At 42.3% G+C, this 21638-nt stretch overlaps 1 protein-coding gene across 9 annotated transcripts in view; it reads right to left on the reverse strand.

The window, feature by feature from the left end:
• The window catches only part of TRIM2 (tripartite motif containing 2), a 127910-nt gene that overhangs the window by 13732 nt on the left and 92540 nt on the right, over window positions 1–21638 (reverse strand). For all 9 annotated transcript variants that reach the window (XM_024977387.2, XM_059876112.1, XM_059876109.1 and 6 more), the window contains 2 exon segments: window positions 10382–10485; window positions 9711–9878 (listed from right to left, as the gene is read on the reverse strand). In XM_024977387.2, coding sequence (XP_024833155.1) covers window positions 9711–9878; window positions 10382–10485 — 272 coding nt within the window.

Consider the following 21638-nt stretch of genomic DNA (forward strand, 5'->3'; position numbering starts at 1 on the left):
ATTCTGTCACCATTCTGAACCTCAGTTTCCTCATCTACAAAACGGCAGTGATGTCATTTGCCTCCTGGGTCGTGCAGATTCTGGAGGATAAAGGAGTGTCAGACACACTCTCCCTCTCTCCCACTCTCTTCAGTTGATATTATACCTGACGGGCAGGATTATCTTCTGTCCTCACAGAGACATGCAGATACGTGCAGAGAGAAGTGGAGAGAGGGAGGCGGGCCCCACACCCCCACAGAGGAGCTTCAGGCTCAGCGCTGGGCTCTACGTTGCTTCAGTCATGATCAGCTCAGACCCCATGGACTGTAGAGGAGCACGGGATTCTCCAGGCAAGAATACTGGAGTGGGTTGCCATGTAGGATTTTTCATTCTTGTAAGTTTATAAATTACTGAGATTCAGATCTGATCTCTTTAGAACAAAGAGATACAGTTATTCAGAAAGGAAATACTGGCATTCTTGCAAGGGAATCTGTTGGTTAATTTAATTCTGATATTTGCAATCTAGCTCAAAGACCAGAGACTATAACACAAGAGCTTGCAAAAAAAACTTATATACTTCCATGTGTGAATGGAAGTTATGGCAGTAGAGATCAAAGGTAAGAGGGAATTCAGATGCTTAACAAGAACATCATCATTACCTAATACTTTGAATAATGGTTGTTACTTAGAATGACTCAGTCACATAATACCAAGTGGATGATAATTATGTAGCATAAAAACAGAAAATAAGGGATAACAGCCATTTGAGAACTAGCACATGTCTAAAAGAAAACAATGCAAATGTTGAACCAAAACCTCTTTTTCCTTCCACTTCCGTTCATCACTCCTGATTAGCTGCACTAGATTCTCCCAAGTGAAATAAGAATTACTGACAATGTGTCCCCTATTTAAACAGAATACTAAGCAAAGATATTTTAGACCCTGGCTTTGGAAAAGTTAAACAAAAATATTTAACTCAAGAAATGTGTCCTTAAATTGAAAGAAGAGATGAGGTATTTTAGAATATGGTGGCCAGGGGTCTCTTTACCTGTTCTGAGGTCACAAAAGGTTCCCAGATGGACTGGAAGATGTAAGTCAGGAGGGAAGATGGAAAGGAAAAACTTAAGAGGCAGAGAGGAATAAAATTAGGCCTAAGAAGTTGGTGAGTAAAACAAAGAAAAGGAGATAAGAAACTATATCCTTAGAACTATTAGGAATAAATACAGAGAATCTAAATGTGTGTTAAGAGTTTGTTTTCCTGAGCATCTGTTTAATTTTACTGAATTCCACCAAAGAAGAAAATAAATATCTCTCTGTTTATGGTCATGGGCATCACACTTGGATGAAATCTCATTAAAGTACAAATGTTTTTTCACTTCATAACCTCTTAGTCTTTGGATTTTGATTAAAAAAAAAAAAAAAGGAGTGTGTTGCAACTATACCATATCCATTCCCCCAAACCTCTAGGGGGCATAAGTGTTCCTTCATGTTTATTCCAATTATTACCAACAGTCTTCCCACTATCAGAATCCAGTTCTTCAAGAAGAAAGCCTATTACATACAGAATACTGAACCACTGAATTAGAAATGTTTGATACAGGAAACCTTGCTTTCTTAAATATAAAACTACTGTTTCAAGTTGTTTTAATATAATAGATATAAAATATTTCAGATATAAAACTTTCAATAACTATTTTAGTGTTAGTTTTTAAATTTGAAACAACAGGTCATGGTTTTGCTAGAGTATTAAACTAGAATAAATGGGTTATCTCCAAATTAGAAGAGTATTTTCAAGAGGTCACTGAAGAGTGTTCATTCTAGTAATGATAAAGCTGTCATATTTGGGTTAGCCTTACCACAAATACAACTATGAAAACAAGAGGACGAAGTTAGAGACACAGCAAGACAAGAGAACTTGTGCATATTGCCATGATACAGTCATTAAATTAGCAGTGGAACAAAAAAATAAAGGACAACTGAAGATTGGTATGCAATATGGTGGAATTAGAGTTGATAGCTTTTTATTCTCCAAGTCTGAACAAAAGCTGCCCCACGAAAACAGAGGCTCCAACCTGAGGGTTAATAAGTACGTAACTTTTTAAAATTAAACTGATGGGGTGACTGTTGTGATCTAACAAACACACAAAGGAAAATACAAATTCTTCCAGTAAGAGACTAAGTGAATTTCACGCATCTTTAGGATTTCAGAATAGATTATGAAGAGCACCGTCCCCGTATAAGTCTGGACAAAGAAGGAATGAGCACCAGGAGCCAGCATGAGGTCATGAAGGCGGAATCGTAGCTGATCCAACAGACGGGATGCTTTGGACAGGCACTGGAAAAGAACGCTTCCTGGATGCCTATTTCACACCAGGCACATATAAAATCCAGAAATAATATCTCATGTAATCCTTATCCAAATCCTGTAAGTCAGATTTTTTTTAAATCCAAATTTGCAACATGAGGCCATCAAGGCTTAAGAAAGTCATGCAATCTGCCAAACGTCAAACAGTTAATAAGCTGCAGAACTGGTATTCCAATGAGTTAAAGTTCATGCTGTCCACTGACAAAGAAGCCTGGACCAGCAGGGGCCGGGACGGGGACGATACTGCACACGGCCTGCAAGACACTGCTTGTGACAAAGTGTTGCATCATCTTGGGAACAAATGTAGAAAATGGGTTGGAGATGATCTTGTTGGAAAAGAGATTTCTGTTGTCATCAAACAGCACTCTATTCCTCAGTGATCGGCGGAAGACACAGAAGATGATGCTGAGAGTGACAACAAGTACACTGAACGATGGGTTCCCTCCAAGTCGTAGCTCAGCTCACATTTTCTCTTTGGAGACAGCCCCCGTTTTCTTTTCCTTTCAGTTCTTACATTATGAACCACAACACTATGGTTCAAAATTGTACCAAACAATTTGTGACTGACTAAAGGCTGACATAGTATGGACCTGACAGAAGCAGAAGATATTAAGAAGAGGTGGCAAGAATACACAGAAGAGCTGTGCAAAAAAGATCTTCAAGACCCAGATAATCATGATGGTGTGATCACTGACCTAGAGCCAGACATCCTGGAATGTGAAGTCAAGTGGGCCTTAGAAAGCATCACTATGAACAAAGCTAGTGGAGGTGATGGAATTCCAGTTGAGCTACTCCAAATCCTGAAGGATGATGCTGTGAAAGTGCTGCACTCAATGTGCCAACAAATTTGGAAAACTCAGCAGTGGCCATGGGACTGGAAAAGGTCAGTTTTCATTCCAATCCCAAACAAAGGCAATACCAAAGAATGCTCAAACTACCGCACAATTGCACTCATCTCACACACTATCAAAGCAATGCTCAAAATTCTCCAAGCCAGGCTTCAGCAATACGTGAACCATGAACTTCCTGATGTTCAAGCTGGTTTTAGAAAAGGCAGAGGAACCAGAGATCAAATTGCCAACATCCACTGGATCATGGAAAAAGCAAGAGAGTTCCAGAATAACATCTATTTCTGCTTTATTGACTAGGCCAAAGCCTTTGACTGTGTGGATCACAATAAATTGCGGAAAATTCCAAAAGAGATGGGAATACCAGACCACCTGACCTGCCTCTTGAGAAATCTGTATGCAGGTCAGGAAGCAACAGTTAGAACTGGACATGGAACAACAGACTGGTTCCAAATAGGAAAAGGAGTACGTCAAGGCTGTATATTGTCACCCTGCTTATTTAATTTACATGCAGAGTACATCATGAGAAACAGTGGACTGGAAGAAACACATGCTGGAACCAAGACTGCTGGGAGAAATATCAATCACCTCAGATATGCAGATGACACCACCCTTATGGCAGAAAGTGAAGAGGAACTAAAAAGCCTCTCGATGAAAGTGAAAGTGGAGAGTGAAAAAGTTGCTTAAAGCTCAACATTCAGAAAACGAAGATCATGGCATTCAGTCCCATCACTTCATGGGAAATAGATGGGCAAACAATGGAAACAGTGTCAGACTTTATTTTTTTGGGCTCCAAAATGACTGCAGATGGTGACTTCAGCCATGAAATTAAAAGACGCTTACTCCTTGGAAGGAAAGTTATGTCCAGCCTAGATAGCATATTCAAAAGCAGAGACATTACTTTGTCAACAAAGGTTCGTCTAGTCAAGGCTATGGTTTTTCCTGTGGTCGTGTATGGAAGTGAGAGTTCAACTGTGAAGAAGCTGAGCGCCCAAGAACTGATGCTTTTCAACTGTGGTGCTGGAGAAGACTCTTGAGAGTCCCTTGGACTGCAAGGAGATCCAACCAGTCCATTCTGAAGGAGATCAGCCCTGGGATTTATTTGGAAGGAATGATGCTAAAGCTGAAACTCCAGTACTTTGGCCACCTCATGCGAAGAGTTGACTCATTGGAAAAGACTCTGATGCTGGGAGGGATTGGGGGCAGGAGGAGAAGGGGACGACAGAGGATGAGATGGCTGGATGGCATCACTGACTTGATGGACGTGAGTCTGAGTGAACTCCGGGAGTTGGTGATGGACAGGGAGGCCTGGCGTGTTGCGATTCATGGGGTCGCAAAGAGTCAGACACGACTGAGCGACTGAATTGAACTGACCTGAAAGGCTGACATGTGTAGAGTCTTCTCTTGTGTTGTTGGAAGAGACTGTTTGCTATGACTAGTATGTTCTCTTGGCAAAACCCTGTTAGCCTTTGCCCTGCTTCATTCTGTACTGCAAGGCCAAATTTGCCTGTTACTCCAGGTGTTTCTTGATTTTCTACTTTTGCATTCCAGTCCCTTATAATGAAAAGGACATCTTTTTTGTGTTTTAGTTCTAAATGGTCTTGTAGGTCTTCACAGAACCATTCAGCTTTCACAACAACACAGGAGAAGACTCTACACATGGACATCACCAGATGGTCAATACTGAAATCAGATAGATTATATTCTTTGCAGCCAAAGATGGAGAAGCTCTATAAAGTCAGCAAAAACAAGACTAGGAGCTGACTGTGGCTCAGATCATGAACTCCTTATTGCCAAATTCAGACTTAAATTAAAGAAAGTAGGGAAAACCATTAGATCACTTGGGTATGACCTAAATCAAATTCCTTACGATTATAAAGTAGAAGTGAGAAATAGATTTAAGGGACTAGATCTGATAGACAGAGTGCCCGATGAGCTATGGATGGAGCTTCGTGACACTGTATAGGAGACAGGGATAAGACCATCCCCAAGAAAAAGAAATGCAAAAAAGCAAAATGGCTGTCTGAGGAGGCCTTACAAATAGCTGTGAAAAGAAGAGAAGCAAAAGGCAAAGAAGAAAAGGAAAGATATTCCCATCTAAATGCAGAGTTTCAAAGAATAGTGAAAGGAGAGATAAGAAAGCCTTCCTCAGTGATCAGTGCAAAGAAATAGAGGAAAACAATAGAATGGAAAGACTAGAGATCTCTTCAAGAAAATCAGAGATACCAAGGGAACATTTCAGGCAATGATGGGCTCAATAAAGGACAGAAATGGTACGGACCTAACAGAAGCAGAAGATGTTAAGAGGAGGTGGCAAGAATACACAGAAGAACTGTACAAAAAAGATGTTCATGACCCAGGTAATCATGATGGTGTGATCACTCACCTAGAGCCAGACATCCTGGAATGTGAAGTCAAGTGGGCCCTAGGAAGCATCACTATAAACAAAGCTAGTGGAGATGATGGAATTCCAGTTGAGCTATTTCAAATCCTGAAGGATGATGCTGTGAAAGTGCTGCACTCAATGTGCCAGCAAATTTGGAAAACTCAGCAGTGGCCACGGGACTGGAAAAGGTCAGTTTTCATTCCAATCCCTAAGAAAAGCAATGCCAAAGAATGCTCAAACTACTGCACAATTGCACTCATCTCACACACTATCAAAGTAATACTCAAAATTCTCCAAGCCAGGCTTCAACAATACATGAACCGTGAACTTCCTGATGTTCAAGCTGGTTTTAGAAAAGGCAGAGGAACCAGAGATCAAATTGCCAACATCTGCTGGATCATGGAAAAAGCAAGAGAGTTCCAAAAAAACATCTATTTCTGCTTTATGGACTAGGCCAAAGCCTTTGACTGTGTGGATCACAATAAACTGTGGAAAATTCCAAAAGAGATGGGAATACCAGACCACCTGACCTGCCTCTTGAGAAATCTGTATGCAGGTCAGGAAGCAACAGTTAGAACTGGACATGGAACAAAAGACTGGTTCCAAATAGGAAAAGGAGTACATCAAGGCTGTATATTGTCACCCTGCTTATTTAACTTATAGGCAGAGTACATCATGGGAAACACTTGGCTGGATGAAGCACAAGCTAGAATCAAGATTGCTGGGAGAAATATCAATAACCTCAGATATGCAGATAACACCACCTTTATGGCAGAAAGTGAAGAAGAACTAAAAAGCCTCTTGATTAAAGTGAAAGAGCAAAGTGAAAAAGTTGGCTTAAAGCTGAACATTCAGAAAACGAAGATCATGGCATGCAGTCCCATCACTTCATGGGAAATAGATGGGCAAACAGTGGAAACAGTGACAGACTTTATTTTGGGGGCTCCAAAATGACTGCAGATGGTGACTTCAGCCATGAAGTTAAAAGACGCTTACTCCTTGGAAGGAAAGTTATGATCAGCTAGACAGCATATTAAAAAGCAGAGACATTATTTTGCCAACAAAGGTCTGTCTAGTCAAGGCTATGGTTTTTCCAGTAGTCATGTATGGACGTGAGAGTTGAACTATAAAGAAAGCTGAGCGCCGAAGAATTGATGCTTTTGAACTGTGGTGTTGGAGAAGACTCTTGAGAGTCCCTTGGACTGCAAGGCGATCCAACCAGTCCATCCTAAAGGAGATCAGTCCTGAGTGTTCATTGGAAGGACTGATGTTGAAGCTGAGAGTCCAATACTTTGGTCACCTGATGCGAAGAACTGACTCATTGGAAAAGACCCTGATGTTGGGAATGACTGAAGGTGGGAGGAGAAGGGGATGACAGAGGATGAGATGGTTGGATGGCATCACCAACTCAATGGGCATGAGTTTGAGTAAGCTCTGGGAGCTGGTGATGGACAGGGAGGCCTGGAGTGCTGCAGTCCATGGGGTCACAAAGAGTCGGACAGGACTGAGCGACTGAACTGAACGGAAAGGCTGACGTGAATTGTTTTCTATCATTTCCATGTATCTGTCTTTTTTCCTCAAAAGGCTTCTATATTTTTAAAGAGTAGGGACAATGTGTTAATAATTCTGTTTCTCCCATATCATCATCTATCACAGGCCTGAAGGAACTTCATAAACGACAATCTGTAGGCTAATTTGGGAAATATAAATTGCCTCAATAACCTTTTATAAAAATTGTTGTTTTTCTGAATGGAGGTAAACCTGATGATATTAAAAAAAGAAAAACAAGAAGCACTACCCATGACATTTTTCACAGAACTAGAACAGATAATCCATAACTTATATGGAACTACAAAAGACCCAGAATTGCCAAAGCAATCTTGCGGAAAAAAACAAAGCAGGAGGCATACCTCTCCCAAACTTTAGACAAAACTGCAAAGCTACAGTGGTCAAAACAGTGGTTTTGGTACAAAAGCAGACAGATGGATCAATGGCACAGAATAGCCAGCCCAGGAATAAACCCATACACAAAGGTGGTGGTCGTGGTTTGGTCGCTGTGTCCTTTCCAACTCTTGAGACCCCATACTCTAGCCCACCAGGCTCCTCTGTCCATGGGATTTCCCAGGCAAGAATATTGGAGTGGGTTGCCATTTCCTCCTTCAGGATCCTGACCCAGGGACTGAACCCACATCTCCTGCACTGCAGGCAGATTTCTTATTGCTGAGCCACCAGGGAAGCTCACGCACAAAATGGAGGCAAGAATATAAAATTGGAAAAAAGACAGTCTCTTCAAGAAGTGGTGCTGGGAAAGTTGGACAGCTGCACATAAATCAATGAAGTTAGAACACATCCTCACACTATGCACAAAAATAAACTCAAAATGGCTTAAAGACTTAAACATAAGACATGACACCATAAAACTCCTACAAGACAGCATAGGCAGAACATTCTCCAACATAAATTGTACCAATGTTCTTCTTAGGTCAGTCCCCCAAGGCAACAGAAATAAAAACAAAAATAAATAAATGGGACCTAATCAAACTTACAAGCTTCTGCACAGCAAAGGAAACCATAAAAAACACAGATACACACAAACAAAAAGACAGTCTACAGAATGGGAGAAAATATTTGCAAATGAGACGACTAACAAGGACTTAATCTCCAAAATATACAAACAGCTCATAGAACTCAACCACCAAATAAAACCCAATCGAAAAACAGGCAGAAGATATTAACAGACATTTCTCCAAACAAGACATACAGATGGCCAGTGGGTACATGAAAAGATGTTCAACATCATTAATAATTAGAGAAATGCAAATCAAGACTACAATGAGGTACCACCTCATACCAGTCAGAGCGGCCGTCATTAAAATGTCTACAAATAACAGATGCTGGAGAGGATGTGGAGAAAAGGGCACCCTCCTTCAGTGCTGGTGCGAGTATAAACTGTACAGCCACTGTGGGGAACAGTATAGAGGGTCCTCAAAAAACTAAAAACAGAGCTACCACATGATCCAGCAATCACACGCCTGGGCACATACCCAGACAAATCTAGGATTCAAAAAGATAAACACAACCCTCTGTTTGTGTGTGCGTGCTCAGTTGCTTCATTTTTATCCAACTCTTTGTGACCCCATGGACTGTAATCCACCAGGCTCCTCTGTCCATGGGATTTTCCCAGCAAGAATAGTGGAGTGGGTTGCTGTGCCCTCCTCCAGGGGATCTTCCCAACCCACAGATCGAACCTGTGTCTCCTGCATCTCCTGCACTGCAGGCAGATTCTTTACCGCTGAACCACTGGAGAAGCCCACCCTAGGCTCATAGCAGCACTGTTTACAAGAGCCAAGACATGGAAACAACCTAAATATCCATGAACAGATGATGGATAAAGAAAAGGTAGTACATATAAACAATGGAATACTAGTCAGTCATAAAAAGAATGAAATAATGCCATTTGCAGCAACATGGATGCAACTGGAGATTATCATACTAAATGAAGTCAGAAAGGGAAAGACAAATACCACACGGTATCACTTATATGTGGAATCCAAAATACGGCACAAATGAAGCTACCTACAAACCAGAAACAGGTTCATGAACACAGAGAACAGACTTGTGGTTGCGAAAGGGGAGAAGGACCAGACTGCAGTTTGGAGAAAGTAGACGCAAACTACTGCATTTAGCATGAATACATGGGGTTAGAACATTTAGCATGAATACATGGGGTTAGAACATTTAGCATGAATACATGGAGTTAGAAGATGCAAACTATTCCATTTAACATGAATCCACCACCAGGTCCTACTCTATAGTACAGGGAACTACATCCAACCCCCTGGGATAAGCTATAATGAAAAAGAGCATTTAAAAAGAATGTAATTTAAAAGAGCAACTGAGCAAACTAACTGCTTTATAAAACAAAGCCATATTTAGGATATACATGAGTAGATTTATAACAATATCACTGTGACACTCGCTTTGTTAAACTTAGATGTGACAAAGTCAAGATGTTCTGCGTATGAAAAACTGTTGAACATTTTATTGGATCTGTGAGACCCCCCCAGAGTAGACAATTTTATCTTGTATTCCCTATTCCTTCTCTCAACTGGTCAGTTGTAGTTAATCTCACCTTAAACTTGCCATCTGATGAGAAGATGCTAACCCATTTGTTATCATAATCAGCAATGATTATGTCCCCACTGGGATGCACGGCTACTCCTGTGGGACGCTGCAGCTGCCCAGGAGAGCGTCCTCGTATGCCAAAACGACTTTTGAACTGTCCATCATTGGAAAATATCTGAAAAACAAAGTACATTCATTGCAATGTGAGCTAGCACAGAAATCATCAGGGCAAAAACAGGGAAGAATATTTGTCGTAAGGACTACAGGGCAGAACATACAAGCCCTATTTGAAGTAAAGCCTACACACACAAGATTAGCTTCCCTTTCTTCTCTTGCATCTTAGGCCTTAAGTTGGAGAAGGCGATAGCACCCCACTCCAGTACTCTTGCCTGGAAAATCCCATGGACTGAGGAGCCTCGTAAGCTGCAGTCCGTGGGGTCACGAAGAGTCAGACACGACTGCACGACTTCCCTTTCACTTTTCACTTTCATGCACTGGAGAAGGAAATGGCAACTCCAGTGTTCTTGCCTGGAGACGGTGGGCCGCCGTCTATGGGGTCACACAGAGTCGGACACGACTGAAGCGACTTAGCAGCAGCAGCAGGCCTTAAGTGGAAAACTGCACCTGTATCTACGTTATCAATACAAGTTGTTAAAGGTATACAATTAGGAGCCATACCTGCACACACTGGTTGTTACTGTCAGCAATCAGTATCTTTCCATTTGTAGATGCCGCTACCCCTTGAAGATTTGTGAATTCCCCTTTATTTCTTCCTTTGGTACCTAAAAATAAATGACAAAACCATAGACAATTAGGAATTTCCTTGGCGGTCCACTGGTTAAGACTCCGTGCTTCCATTGCAGGGGGCACAGGTTTGATTCCTGGCTGGGGGACTAAGATCCTACGTGATACATGGAGTAGCCAAAATAACAAAACAAACAAACAAATACCATAGAAAATTAAACAATAGAGAGTTAGATTTCTCAGCTATAGCAAGAAAATTATTCAGTCCTCTATAAGTAGCCTGAGAATGCAATGTTTTTTAAATTACACTTAAAAAAAAGAGGAACCCTTCCCACTGACCTAATCTATATTCTACTAAACTTGTCTTCCGGACCAATAAAGTATTTGCAACATCACATTATGGGGGGCAAATATCAATCTTTTCTTATTAAACTGTGGCTGCAGACTAATATGATTAAAATATATTTAGATTCCACAAAGACATGATTATAAAAACAAATATTACAATACTGAGGATATTTAGTAGCAAAGGGTCTTATTTTGGGGTTGTGCCAAAATTCCTTCTCCAATTCAGCATCTCTTAGAAACCTGGACACTTGACTTCGAGCACTTTTAACTAACCACAAGGCAACAGGTGTTACAAAACCAGCAGGCTGATATTCAACCACTGGAGTTATCTATGAACTATTTTCAAAGACTCAGTGTCTCATTAAGCTTATCTCTCCTATAAAAGATATCCTGATGTGCTTTCTAGATTAAATAACTAAGAAAGGCAAAAGAAAATTAATCAATGTAAGTAAAAGCCCCTCATCCTTCTTAGAGTTTTTTACTGAAGAGATGAAGAGGGAAAAAAAGCTTAAAGATGTCTACGGTTAACAGATGTTTGTTTTTATTTCAAAAGAAGTATTTATAACTTATTTTAGTAGGACCATGTAAATATTAACAGATGGAAATAAAAGGAACTTTGCTCAGAAATGACCGGGAAGGAGGTTTAAATTTTCACAGTTGGAGAGTGAGAGCTATGCCTCAGTTTTATAATTTCATTTACATTCAAAAGAGGAACTTGATATTTGTTTTTAGACATCAATGCAATTCCCCAGGAGAGCAAAAACAGGCTGCCAGTGGCCAATGTCAAGGCCCTATTGAGGTGCTTAAGAACAGGGAGACTCTTCAGAAACTGGCTTCTGCATTTAGGAAGTGAAACTGTGACAGAATTAAACTTAGAACAAAATCGACTAACAGAATCTCTGGGTGAATCATCTGATCAGCTACTGCTAACTGCTAAGTCACTTCAGTCGTGTCCGACTCTGTGAGACCCCATAGACGGCAGCCCACCAGGCTCCCCCATCCCTGGGATTCTCCAGGCAAGAACACTGGAGTGGGCTGCCATTTCCTTCTCCAATGCATGAAAGTGAAAAGGGAAAGTGAAGTCGCTCAGTCATATCTGACTCTTCACGACCCCATGGACTGCAGCCTACCAGGCTCCTCCGTCCATGGGATTTTCCAGGCAAGAGTACTGGATTGGGGTGCCATTGCCTTCTCCGGTCAGCTGGTTCTTATCAAATCCACAAGATAGTTGTTTTATTGAGATCCTGGGCCCTAACACGATGACTCATGATCTCTGTCTCTTTTTATAACATGAAATAAAAATCTGATCCTCAAAAGAACGTCTTGCACGCTGTAGGACAAACGGTTCTATTTAATTTCAGATGTTTCAGAAAAGATGATCTTTATACTTGATCTTCACAAAATCCCTTGAATATGAAGGTCCATGGGATCAGCTAATACTTTAAAAATGGTATGTTGATATCTGTTTGTGTTGGAGGGAGGGGCAGGAAAAGAGGTGGTAGGCCCTTAAAAGAGGTACGTGACAACTTGGTATTAGCTTTGGGGCATTGAAGTCTGAATAACAGCTGATTAACAGGTACAGCAAAACAAAAGGATGGACTAAAAGCAACAATTCTTCTAAAATGCTCAGTTTGTACTTTTTAAAAGGCAGTAGGGGCAAGGCCAGGGTCTCCAGAGAATAAAAGGTTAATTTATCAAGAACGCTGATAAACAAAAGCATGGAAGTTATTAGCAAGATAGGGAACTGAGGACCAAACAAAGAATCATAATACAAGAGTCCTACCAGTGGACTGGAAAAGAGGTGACGGTAAAGAAAACCCAGGCTGTTTTGTAAAACTGGAAGTTTACCCATGGCCCAGAGGGCATGCAGGCAGAGGAAAGAAATACTGAGAACAGGACGGGAGTAAGAAGCACGTGGACAGAGTAGACAGCACTGGTTTGCTGTTTAAACCCGCCTGCTGTCCTCTTTTCTTTAACTTTTGGCCCACGCTGCTAACAATGTGTGTGAGTCTCTCAGTACTGTCCGGCTCTTTGCAACCTCCTGGACTATACTGTCCATGGAATTCTCTAGGCCAGAATACTGGAGTGGGTATCCTTCCCTTCTCCAGGGGATCTTCCCAACCCAGGGACTGAACCCAGGCCTCCACACTGCAGGCAGATTCTTTACCAGCTGAGCCACAAGGGAAGCCCCATTCTGCTAAGACAAAGCCTATTCTATTCAGAGAAGGCTCTGCAGCCACCAGCAGTTGAGGTTTGAAAGGAAGGAAAAAACAGAGACTAGTGTGCTTCCATAGATGTTCAGCAGTTCCTCTGTCAAAAAGATTTAATTGTCCTTCTGAAAAAACGGAGGTGATGCAGAAGGAGGGAATATCTGAGCAAAAAAAATATGGACACCTTTTTTTGCTCTGCAGAAATAAACACACATTTTTGAGGGTCGGTAGAAATGGGAAACAACTGTATGAGGGACCACAATTTTAAAATTCAGTCAGACGTGTAATTGGCCTCTGTATCAACATTGTTTGGAACAAGGGGAAAGAAGCCTCTGCCAGTCTGAAATGGATGCGAGATGCTCCGTACAGGCTCTGAGAGGAAAGCATCTACAGTACAGAGGCCCACCCTGCTGGGGCAGGTCCTCCCACCCCCACCACGCCCAGGCTTCTGTGCGGGCCCAGCTGTCACTCTCGGTCTCAAGTTAACGAGAGAGCTTGAGTCTGCTGCCCCGCATGTCAATAAAACCCCAGGGCTGGAGGCACATCTGTTAGATGGCTTATATATTTTTAAAAAAATTAGATGGAACAGGCATTGCCATTTCCTGAGGATTAAAGGAAATCCAGCAACATACTTGAGGGACAACTCGTGTTGACTATATTTACGAGGAAAATCTTAATGGTGAGTAGCGATACGCACGGAATCATTATGCTGAAATGCCCAAAGTCCAAGTGTTTAAAAGTGTCTTGGGTCCAAAGGAAACAGAAATTCCAGAAGTTAGAAATAATTTGGAGTGATGCGTTCCTCTTCAATATAGTAAATAGTATTTAGTCCAGAGAAAAATGTCTAGCCCGCCACAAAGTATTCTAAATAAATAAGGAAAACCAGTTCTTTCATAACAAATATAAGTGAAGTATAAAACATATATAGTCATCATAAAATCTTTCCCTGTCTAATGGCTACATTTGGGCTAGTAAAATGAGTAATGTGAGTTTTTAAAGTAATTATAAACAATTTGGTAACAATTCCATAAGATAATTATATTTGTTTAATTATAATTATATTTGGTAACAATTCCATAAGATTTTAAACTAGCCTATGACGCACAGAATGACTTTTTATCAGCTTCTTATCCATGCTCCTGCCCATGCCTCTAGGAAGATTACAGAAGTAAGGTAATAAGTTCCTGGGCTGAAATAGGTGATCACAACTGCAAACTTCTTCCCACTCCCACTCCAACCTAGTAAGAAAATTAACGCTAAATAAACCTAGATACTTAAGAGTCGGATAACGCTAAAGGACGAAACCGCCAGACACAGGGTTTAACACAGGATCTTCAACCAAATAGGTGCTTAGCATACATTTGCTGAATGAATGGGTCTCTAAATGAATTATGAATGACTGAGTAAACGACAACCCACATTACGTCATGGGAAAAGGAAGTGTTCAGTAATATTGACAGCACTTTCATATACATTCTCTGATGCACTCCCTGTAACAACCCCAAGAGTCATCAGCAGGATAAATATTATCATTCCAGTTTAAAGATGAGGAATTGAAGCTAGACATATCACAGAGTTAGCAAAGAGACAGAGCAATGAATAAAACCTGGTTCTCCTAACCCTTTACAAAATACATATTTTTAATACATACATTGCTTCTCTCTAATTGGGTATCAGGTTTCTGAAGTGAGGACAATTATTCTTTGGGTTCACATGAGCCATGCTTGCTCCATAAAAATCTTTGAGGAAATTCTGTTTTAACTGGTTCACTGTCTCCCTCACTAAACCATGAGCTCCCCAGGGGAAGCTGCAACATCTGTCCTGTTCTCTGGAGCAGCTTACAATACAGCGCAGTGCCTGGTACTTGGTAAACAGCAGTGGCATCTTTCCACATGTGAAATGCAAGAGACGTTCCCAAGAATGAGTTTCTCAAGGAGTAGGTCAGGGTTCCTATAAAAACCTCAGATGCCAAATTAGCACACTCTCCTTCCTCAGGGATTTTAGAGAGGGAAGATGATGCCTTGCAGAAATGAGGCAGGGAAGAGGGGTATAAATTATCATATCTTCCTGTAAAGCCTCTGAACTCATGCTAAGTGATTTTATACAGCCATCTGCTCTCACAAGAAAGCACATTGATCTAGAGAACAAATGAATGGTTCATTCACCACTTCCCAAGGACTCATTAAGGTATGGTTGGATGAATTGCATAATTTGAAACAATTCATCTGTAATTCTTTCATTCCCTCCCACCTCTTCAGCTTCCCCTTTGTTCAATGCTTTTCTTAAATAGCTCACAAAACCACCTCATGGCTTTTAGTCAGCAAACTCTGACAGTGCAGGGAAAAACAATCTCTTGATGTTTTAAGGCTTTATCAACAGATGCGCTAAGCCACTCCCCTGTACTCCTTCAGGTTTATTTTGCAATTTAGCATTCAGTTTAGTTCACTTTAGTTCAATCGCTCAGCCGTGTCCGACTCTTTGCGACCCCATGAATCGCAGCACGCCAGGCCTCCCTGTACATCACCGACTCCTGGAGTTCACTCAGACTCACGTCCATCGAGTCAGTGATGCCATCCAGCCATCTCATCCTCTATCGTCCCCTTCTCCTCCTGCCCCCAATCCCTCCCAGCATCAGAGTCTTTTCCAATGAGTCAACCCTTCGCATGAGGTGGCCAAAGTACTGGAGTTTCAGCTTTAGCATCATTCCTTCCAAAGAAATCCCAGGGCTGATCTCCTTCAGAATGGACTGGTTCCTTGCAGTCCAAGGAACTCTCAAGAGTCTTCTCCAACACCACAGTTCAAAAGCATCAATTCTTCGGCACTCAGCTTTCTTCACAGTCCAACTCTCACATCCATATATGACCACAGGAAAAACCATAGCCTTGACTAGATGGACCTTTGCTGGCAAAGTAACGTCTCTGCTTTTGAATATGCTATCTAGGGTTGGTCATAACTTTCCTTCCAAGGAGTAAGCGTCTTTTAATTTCATGGCTGCAGTCACCATCTGCAGTCATTTTGGAGCCTCAAAAAATAAAGTCTGACACTTTCCACTATTTCCCTATCTATTTCCCATGATGGGACCAGATGCCATGATCTTCGTTTTCTGAATGTTGAGCTTTAAGCCAACTTTTTCACTCTCCTCTTTCACTTTCATCAAGAGGCTTTTTAATTCCTCTTCACTTTCTGCCATAAGGATGGTGTCATCTGCATATCTGAGGTTATTGATATTTCTCCTGGCAATCTTGATTCCAGCTTGTGCTTCTTCCAGCCAAGCATTTCTCCTGATGTACTCTGCATATGTTAAATAAGCAGGGTGACAATATGCAGCCTTGATGTACTCCTTTTCCTATTTGGAACCAGTCTGTTGTTCCATGTCCAGTTCTAACTGTTGTTTCCTGACCTGCATACACATTTCTCAAGAGGCAGATCAGGTGGTCTGGTATTCCCATCTCTTTCAGAATTTTCCACAGTTTATCGTGATCCACACAGTCAAAGGCTTTGGCCTAGTCAATAAAGCAGAAATAGATGTTTTTTTGGAACTCTCTTGCTTTTTCCATGATCCAGCAGATGTTGGCAATATGATCTCTGGTTCCTCTGCCTTTTCTAAAACCAGCTTGAACATCAGGAAGAGTAAGAATATAATTCACTCACTGTGGGCATATGTTACATTTTCACGTGTGGGAGGTGTCAAGTATCTCAACTTTGGAAAACTGCGGAAGTTGAAGGACATTTCAGATGAAGAGGAATTACTGTGCAATTAAAAAGGCAGAGGCCTCAGAGTCACAGGTGGCTTGGTTCCTACTCGGGCTCTCCCGAGCCTCCATTCCTTCAAAGCTAAGGATGATTATATGTTGTCCTGGTAATTTGGTTCATGAGGGTCAAGAGCTGTAGGGCTGGGGAGGAGCTCTGATTTCTACCACTAGCCCTTTCTACAGTGTAAGAGCTCCTTTCATGGCTGGTATCAATGAATTCAGTAAAGCTGCAGATACAAAATTAACATACAAAATTCAGTAGCATTTCCATACACTAACAATGAATTTTCTGAAAAAGAAACAAAGAACTTGATTCCACTGATAATAGCATCAAAAACAATAAAGTACTTAAAAATAAATTTAACTAAGGAGCTGAAAGATTTCTTATCTGAAATCTACAAGATATTAATGAAAGAAATTGAAAAAGACACAAAGTGGAAAGATATTCCATATTCATGGATTGGAAGAATTAATATTATTAAAATGTCAATACTACCAAACAACATCTATAGATTCAATGCAATCTCTATCAAGAGTCCAATGGTATTTTTTACAGATGTTGAAAAAACACTCCTAAAATTTATATGGAACCACAAAAGACCCTGGATAGTCAAAGAAATTCTGAGGAAGGGGTACAAAACAGGAGGCCTCACATCCCCTGATTTCAAGCTATAATATAAAGCTATTGAAATCAAAATAGTATGGTACTGGCATTAAAAACCAATAGACCAGAACAGGATTGAGCCCCGAAAAAATACCCAAATATACACAGTCAACTAATATTTTGACAAAGGAGCCAAGAAAAGACATTGGTTCAACAAATAGTGCCAGGATAACTGAATACTCACATAAAAGAATGAAACTGGACCTGTGTCTTCCATCATAGACAAAAGTTAACTAGAAAGGGATTAAAGATTTAAATATAAGTCCTGAAATCAGGTCTTATTTCTTCCTAGAAGAAAACACAGGAATAAAGCTCCCTGACATGAGCCTTGGTGAAGATTTTTTGGATAGGATACCTAAGGCATAAGCAAAGAATGCAAAAATAAACAAGCAGGACCATATCAAACTAAAAAGTTTTTGTTAGCGAGCAAAAGAAACCATCAGCAATGTGAAAAAACAAAAAACGGAATGGGAAGAAATATTTCAGACTATGTATCTAATAAGGGGTTAATATCCAAAATATAGAAAGAACTTACACAATTCAACAGCAAAAACCCAAATAACCCAATTAAAAACTGGGGGAAAGACCTGAATAGATATTTTTCCAAAGCACAGTCACAAAGGTCACATGAAAAGAAGCTCAGGATCACAGCGATCAGGGAAATGCAAAGCAAAACCACAATAAGACGCCCCTCATGCCTGTTAAAATGGTCACCATCAAAAGACAAGAGACAAAGCATGGTGGCATGCTCAGCTAAAGATCCCTCACGCTGCAATGAAGAGCTGGCCCAAATTAAACAAACGATGCGTGGATGTGGACTGCTGGTCCTCGTGCCCTCTTGGTAAACTGGTAAAGCCACTATGGAAAAACTGGATAAAGGATCTTTGAAAAGTAAAAATAGAACTACCGTATGATCCAACTTTTCCACTTCTGGGTATGTTCCATGTCTGGTTCAATAGTGTGACTACTATTCAGACATAAAAGAGAGAAAATCCTACCATTTGCAACAGTATGGGCGGATCTTGAATGCATTATGCTAACTGAAGTCAGTGAGACAAAGACAAGTACTGTATGATCTCACTTACATGTGAAATCTAAAGCAAAATAAAACAGGACTTCCCTGGTGGTACAGTGGGTAAGAATCCTCCTGCCAATACAGGGACAGAGGTTCGATCCCCAGTCTGGGAAGATCCCACATGCTGCAGGGCCACTAAGGCTGGGAGCCACAGCTCCTGAGCCCACGCTCTGGGGCCTGAGTGTGGCAACTCCTGAGCCCACGTCCCTAGAGCCTGTGCTCTGCAACAAGAGAAACCACAGCAATGACAAGCTTGTGCACCACACCTAGGGAGTGGTGTCTGCTTGTCACGACTAGAGAAACCCCTTGAGCAGCAATGAAGACCCAGTGCAGCCAAAAATAGTAAATAAATAAAATGAAAACAAAACAGAACTCACAAAGAGAGATCAGACTTGTGGTTACCAGAGGCAGGAGGGTAGGGGAGAGGCCACTGGAGATGAAGGAACTTCCCTGGTTGTGTGGCTGTGAAAGTGGCGCTGCTGGGGCTGGAACCGGGCCATCCAGCCCCCAGCCCACAGCCTTGACCATTCACTCTTCAAGCCCGCATTCCTGCATCACTGGAGTCAAACGGCCGGAAGCTCAGCTGGGTCCTAAACTCCTGCCTGCTCCCTCCTAAGGATGTTGCTGCTGCTAAGTCGCTTCAGTCGTGTCCGACTCTTTGCGACCCCAGAGATGGCAGCCCACCAGGCTCCCCCTCCCTGGGATTCTCCAGGCAAGAACACTGGAGTGGGTTGCCATTTCCTTCTCCAACGCATGAAAGTGAAAAGTGAAAGTGAAGTCGTTCAGTCGTGTCCAACTCTTTGTGACCCTATGGCCTGCAGCCTACCAGGCTCCTCCATCCATGGGATTTTCCAGGCAAGAGTACTGGAGTGGGGTGCCATTGCCTTCTCCGCCTAAGGATGTTAGGAATCTGCATTTCCTCTCCACTCGCTGCATCACTCAATCCTAGCACTTGTAACAGCTCACGTGACTGCTGCAACAGGAAGCAGGCCCCTGCCTCCGGGGGAACACTGCCAGTAGATCCCTAGGCTCTCTGGAAATCAGTATCTCAGTAAGTCACCACATCACACCATACTGTTCAGCACCCTCCCCTTCATCCACACCGTGACGGTTCTCAAACCTCAGTGCGTAGACGGGTTGTGGAGCTGGAGGCATGCAGGTTCCTGGTCCCTTCCCCAGAGATTCTGATTCTGTAAATGCAACTTGGAATCCAGCAATTCTCATTTTTGCCAAGCACCCCAAGGAACTCAAGTGGTTTATGGGAAACACAGGTATACAGATCAAAGTTTCTGCTTAGCAAGGAAACAGAACTTTGCTCTCTTCACTTTATTTCATGCTTCAGATAATGGAATCATTTTGGTTCTTCGAACTACTCAGTGTCTGATCTTCTTCCCCTTCACCTAAATCTCCCCTTTCCTCCTCCTAACTGGCAGACTCTTTGTCCTTCAAAGCCGGCTTAGGTTTAGGTGTCATCTCTAGAACCTTCCTTAACTCCCTGCTATCTGTCAGCCTCCCCATCCCGCCTACCTCTGAAGGTGCTCCTTCTGAAGGCACCACATCCGTCATGTCTGTCCCCTTCTAGACTGTGGCCTCCCCTAGGTCAGGCTCTGATCCCTCTCTCTACATCGCTGCCCAGCCATTTGTCAGGCACACAGCAGAAGCTCAAACAGCAGAGTCCCATTTAACTAGGGGCTGGGTGACGAGGGACAAGAGGGGAAAATGTAAGTCAAAACTACCCTGGAAGACCTCTTGTACTATCCAGAAAGTAACAGTTCACCTTCACAAATACACACAGGTGTTCAGGTATATACACAGCATATCTGTCATGTATCTGCCCTTACGTATCTGTTATAAGCTGAACTGTATCTCCACAAAATTCATATGCTGAAGTCCAGTCTCAACCTCCAGTACCTCAGAATGGAACTGCTTTTGGAGTTAAGATCTTTAGAGGTGATTAACTTAAAGCAAGGCCCTAATCCAGGATGACTGGTGTCCTTATGAGAAGAGGGAGAAACACCAGGAGTGTGTGAGCACAGGGGGAACCTTCAGAGGGCAAAGCAGCGAGCAGGCGGAGAGGCCTTCGGGGAAACCGAGTCCGACGCCTCCTTGAGCCTGGGCTTTTAGCCTCCAGAACTGGGAGAAAATCAGTCTCCTCCGGTTTGCCACACAGTCTGTGGTATTGTTATGGCGGCCCTAGCAAACTTAGACATCACCTTTACTTCATTAACAAACTTAGTGGACTTAGTGCTATATGCAGGGACTGTGCTAAGTGCCTCACAAATGTCTAAACATTTAAACACCTTCCCCCCAGCGCCAGTGAATCTCCAAGGGTGAGTGTCTCAATGGGTAGGAGGGGAGAAGAGGGGATCCCCTTCCCCTGGGGCGGGGCTGGGCATTCACAATATAACCGGGGGAAAAACCCCTAAGAGACATGTCTCTTTCCTCGGGTGACACTCATAGGTGGAATGGTGACGACTGAAAATAGTAAAAGGACGGCCATCTTTAACTCAGCAGTTACTGCACATAGGCAAATGCCAGCCCTAAGAATTCCTGCTTGTTTCACCCCCACGGCAACCTTAAGAATTAGGTAAGATTTCATTCCCTGTACGTTACCGGAGGAAACTGGGTTAAGAAGGGAGAATCAGAATCAGGCCCAGATCCGGCCCTCTCGCCACTCGGCACACTGCCTGGGAAGCGGACCCAGGAACTCGGCTGGGGGAGGGGAGATTCCAAATGCAAGACTGAGTTTGCTCTTGATGCAGATCAACGGGGAGCAGAAAGGTCAATTGTTTTAGAAGAAAAGGCAGCAGGGAACATCTAACAGCCTTAATAACAGCTCATGCAAAAACAATGGCTGTGGATGATTTAGCTCTTCCAATATGCCAGGCATTAAGCTTGGAACTTTGAACAGTTCTGAGAAGCAGATATTTTTATCTTTTCTTTTTATGGACATGGAAACTGAAGCCCAGGGAAGCTGGGAGACCTGCCCAAAGTTGAAGCAAGTGGCAGAACCGGAGTGGCAGGCCTGGGTAGCTCCAATCCTATGCCACCCAGCCCACCCCCTCTGCTTTGGCAGGTGTCTCAACAGCCTCTGCACCCAACCGCACAAATGGCCGTGAATGGACCAGGGTCTCCACACGCT

Source organism: Bos taurus, chromosome 17 (genome assembly GCF_002263795.3).
Source record: "Bos taurus isolate L1 Dominette 01449 registration number 42190680 breed Hereford chromosome 17, ARS-UCD2.0, whole genome shotgun sequence".
NCBI lineage: Eukaryota > Metazoa > Chordata > Mammalia > Artiodactyla > Bovidae > Bos > Bos taurus.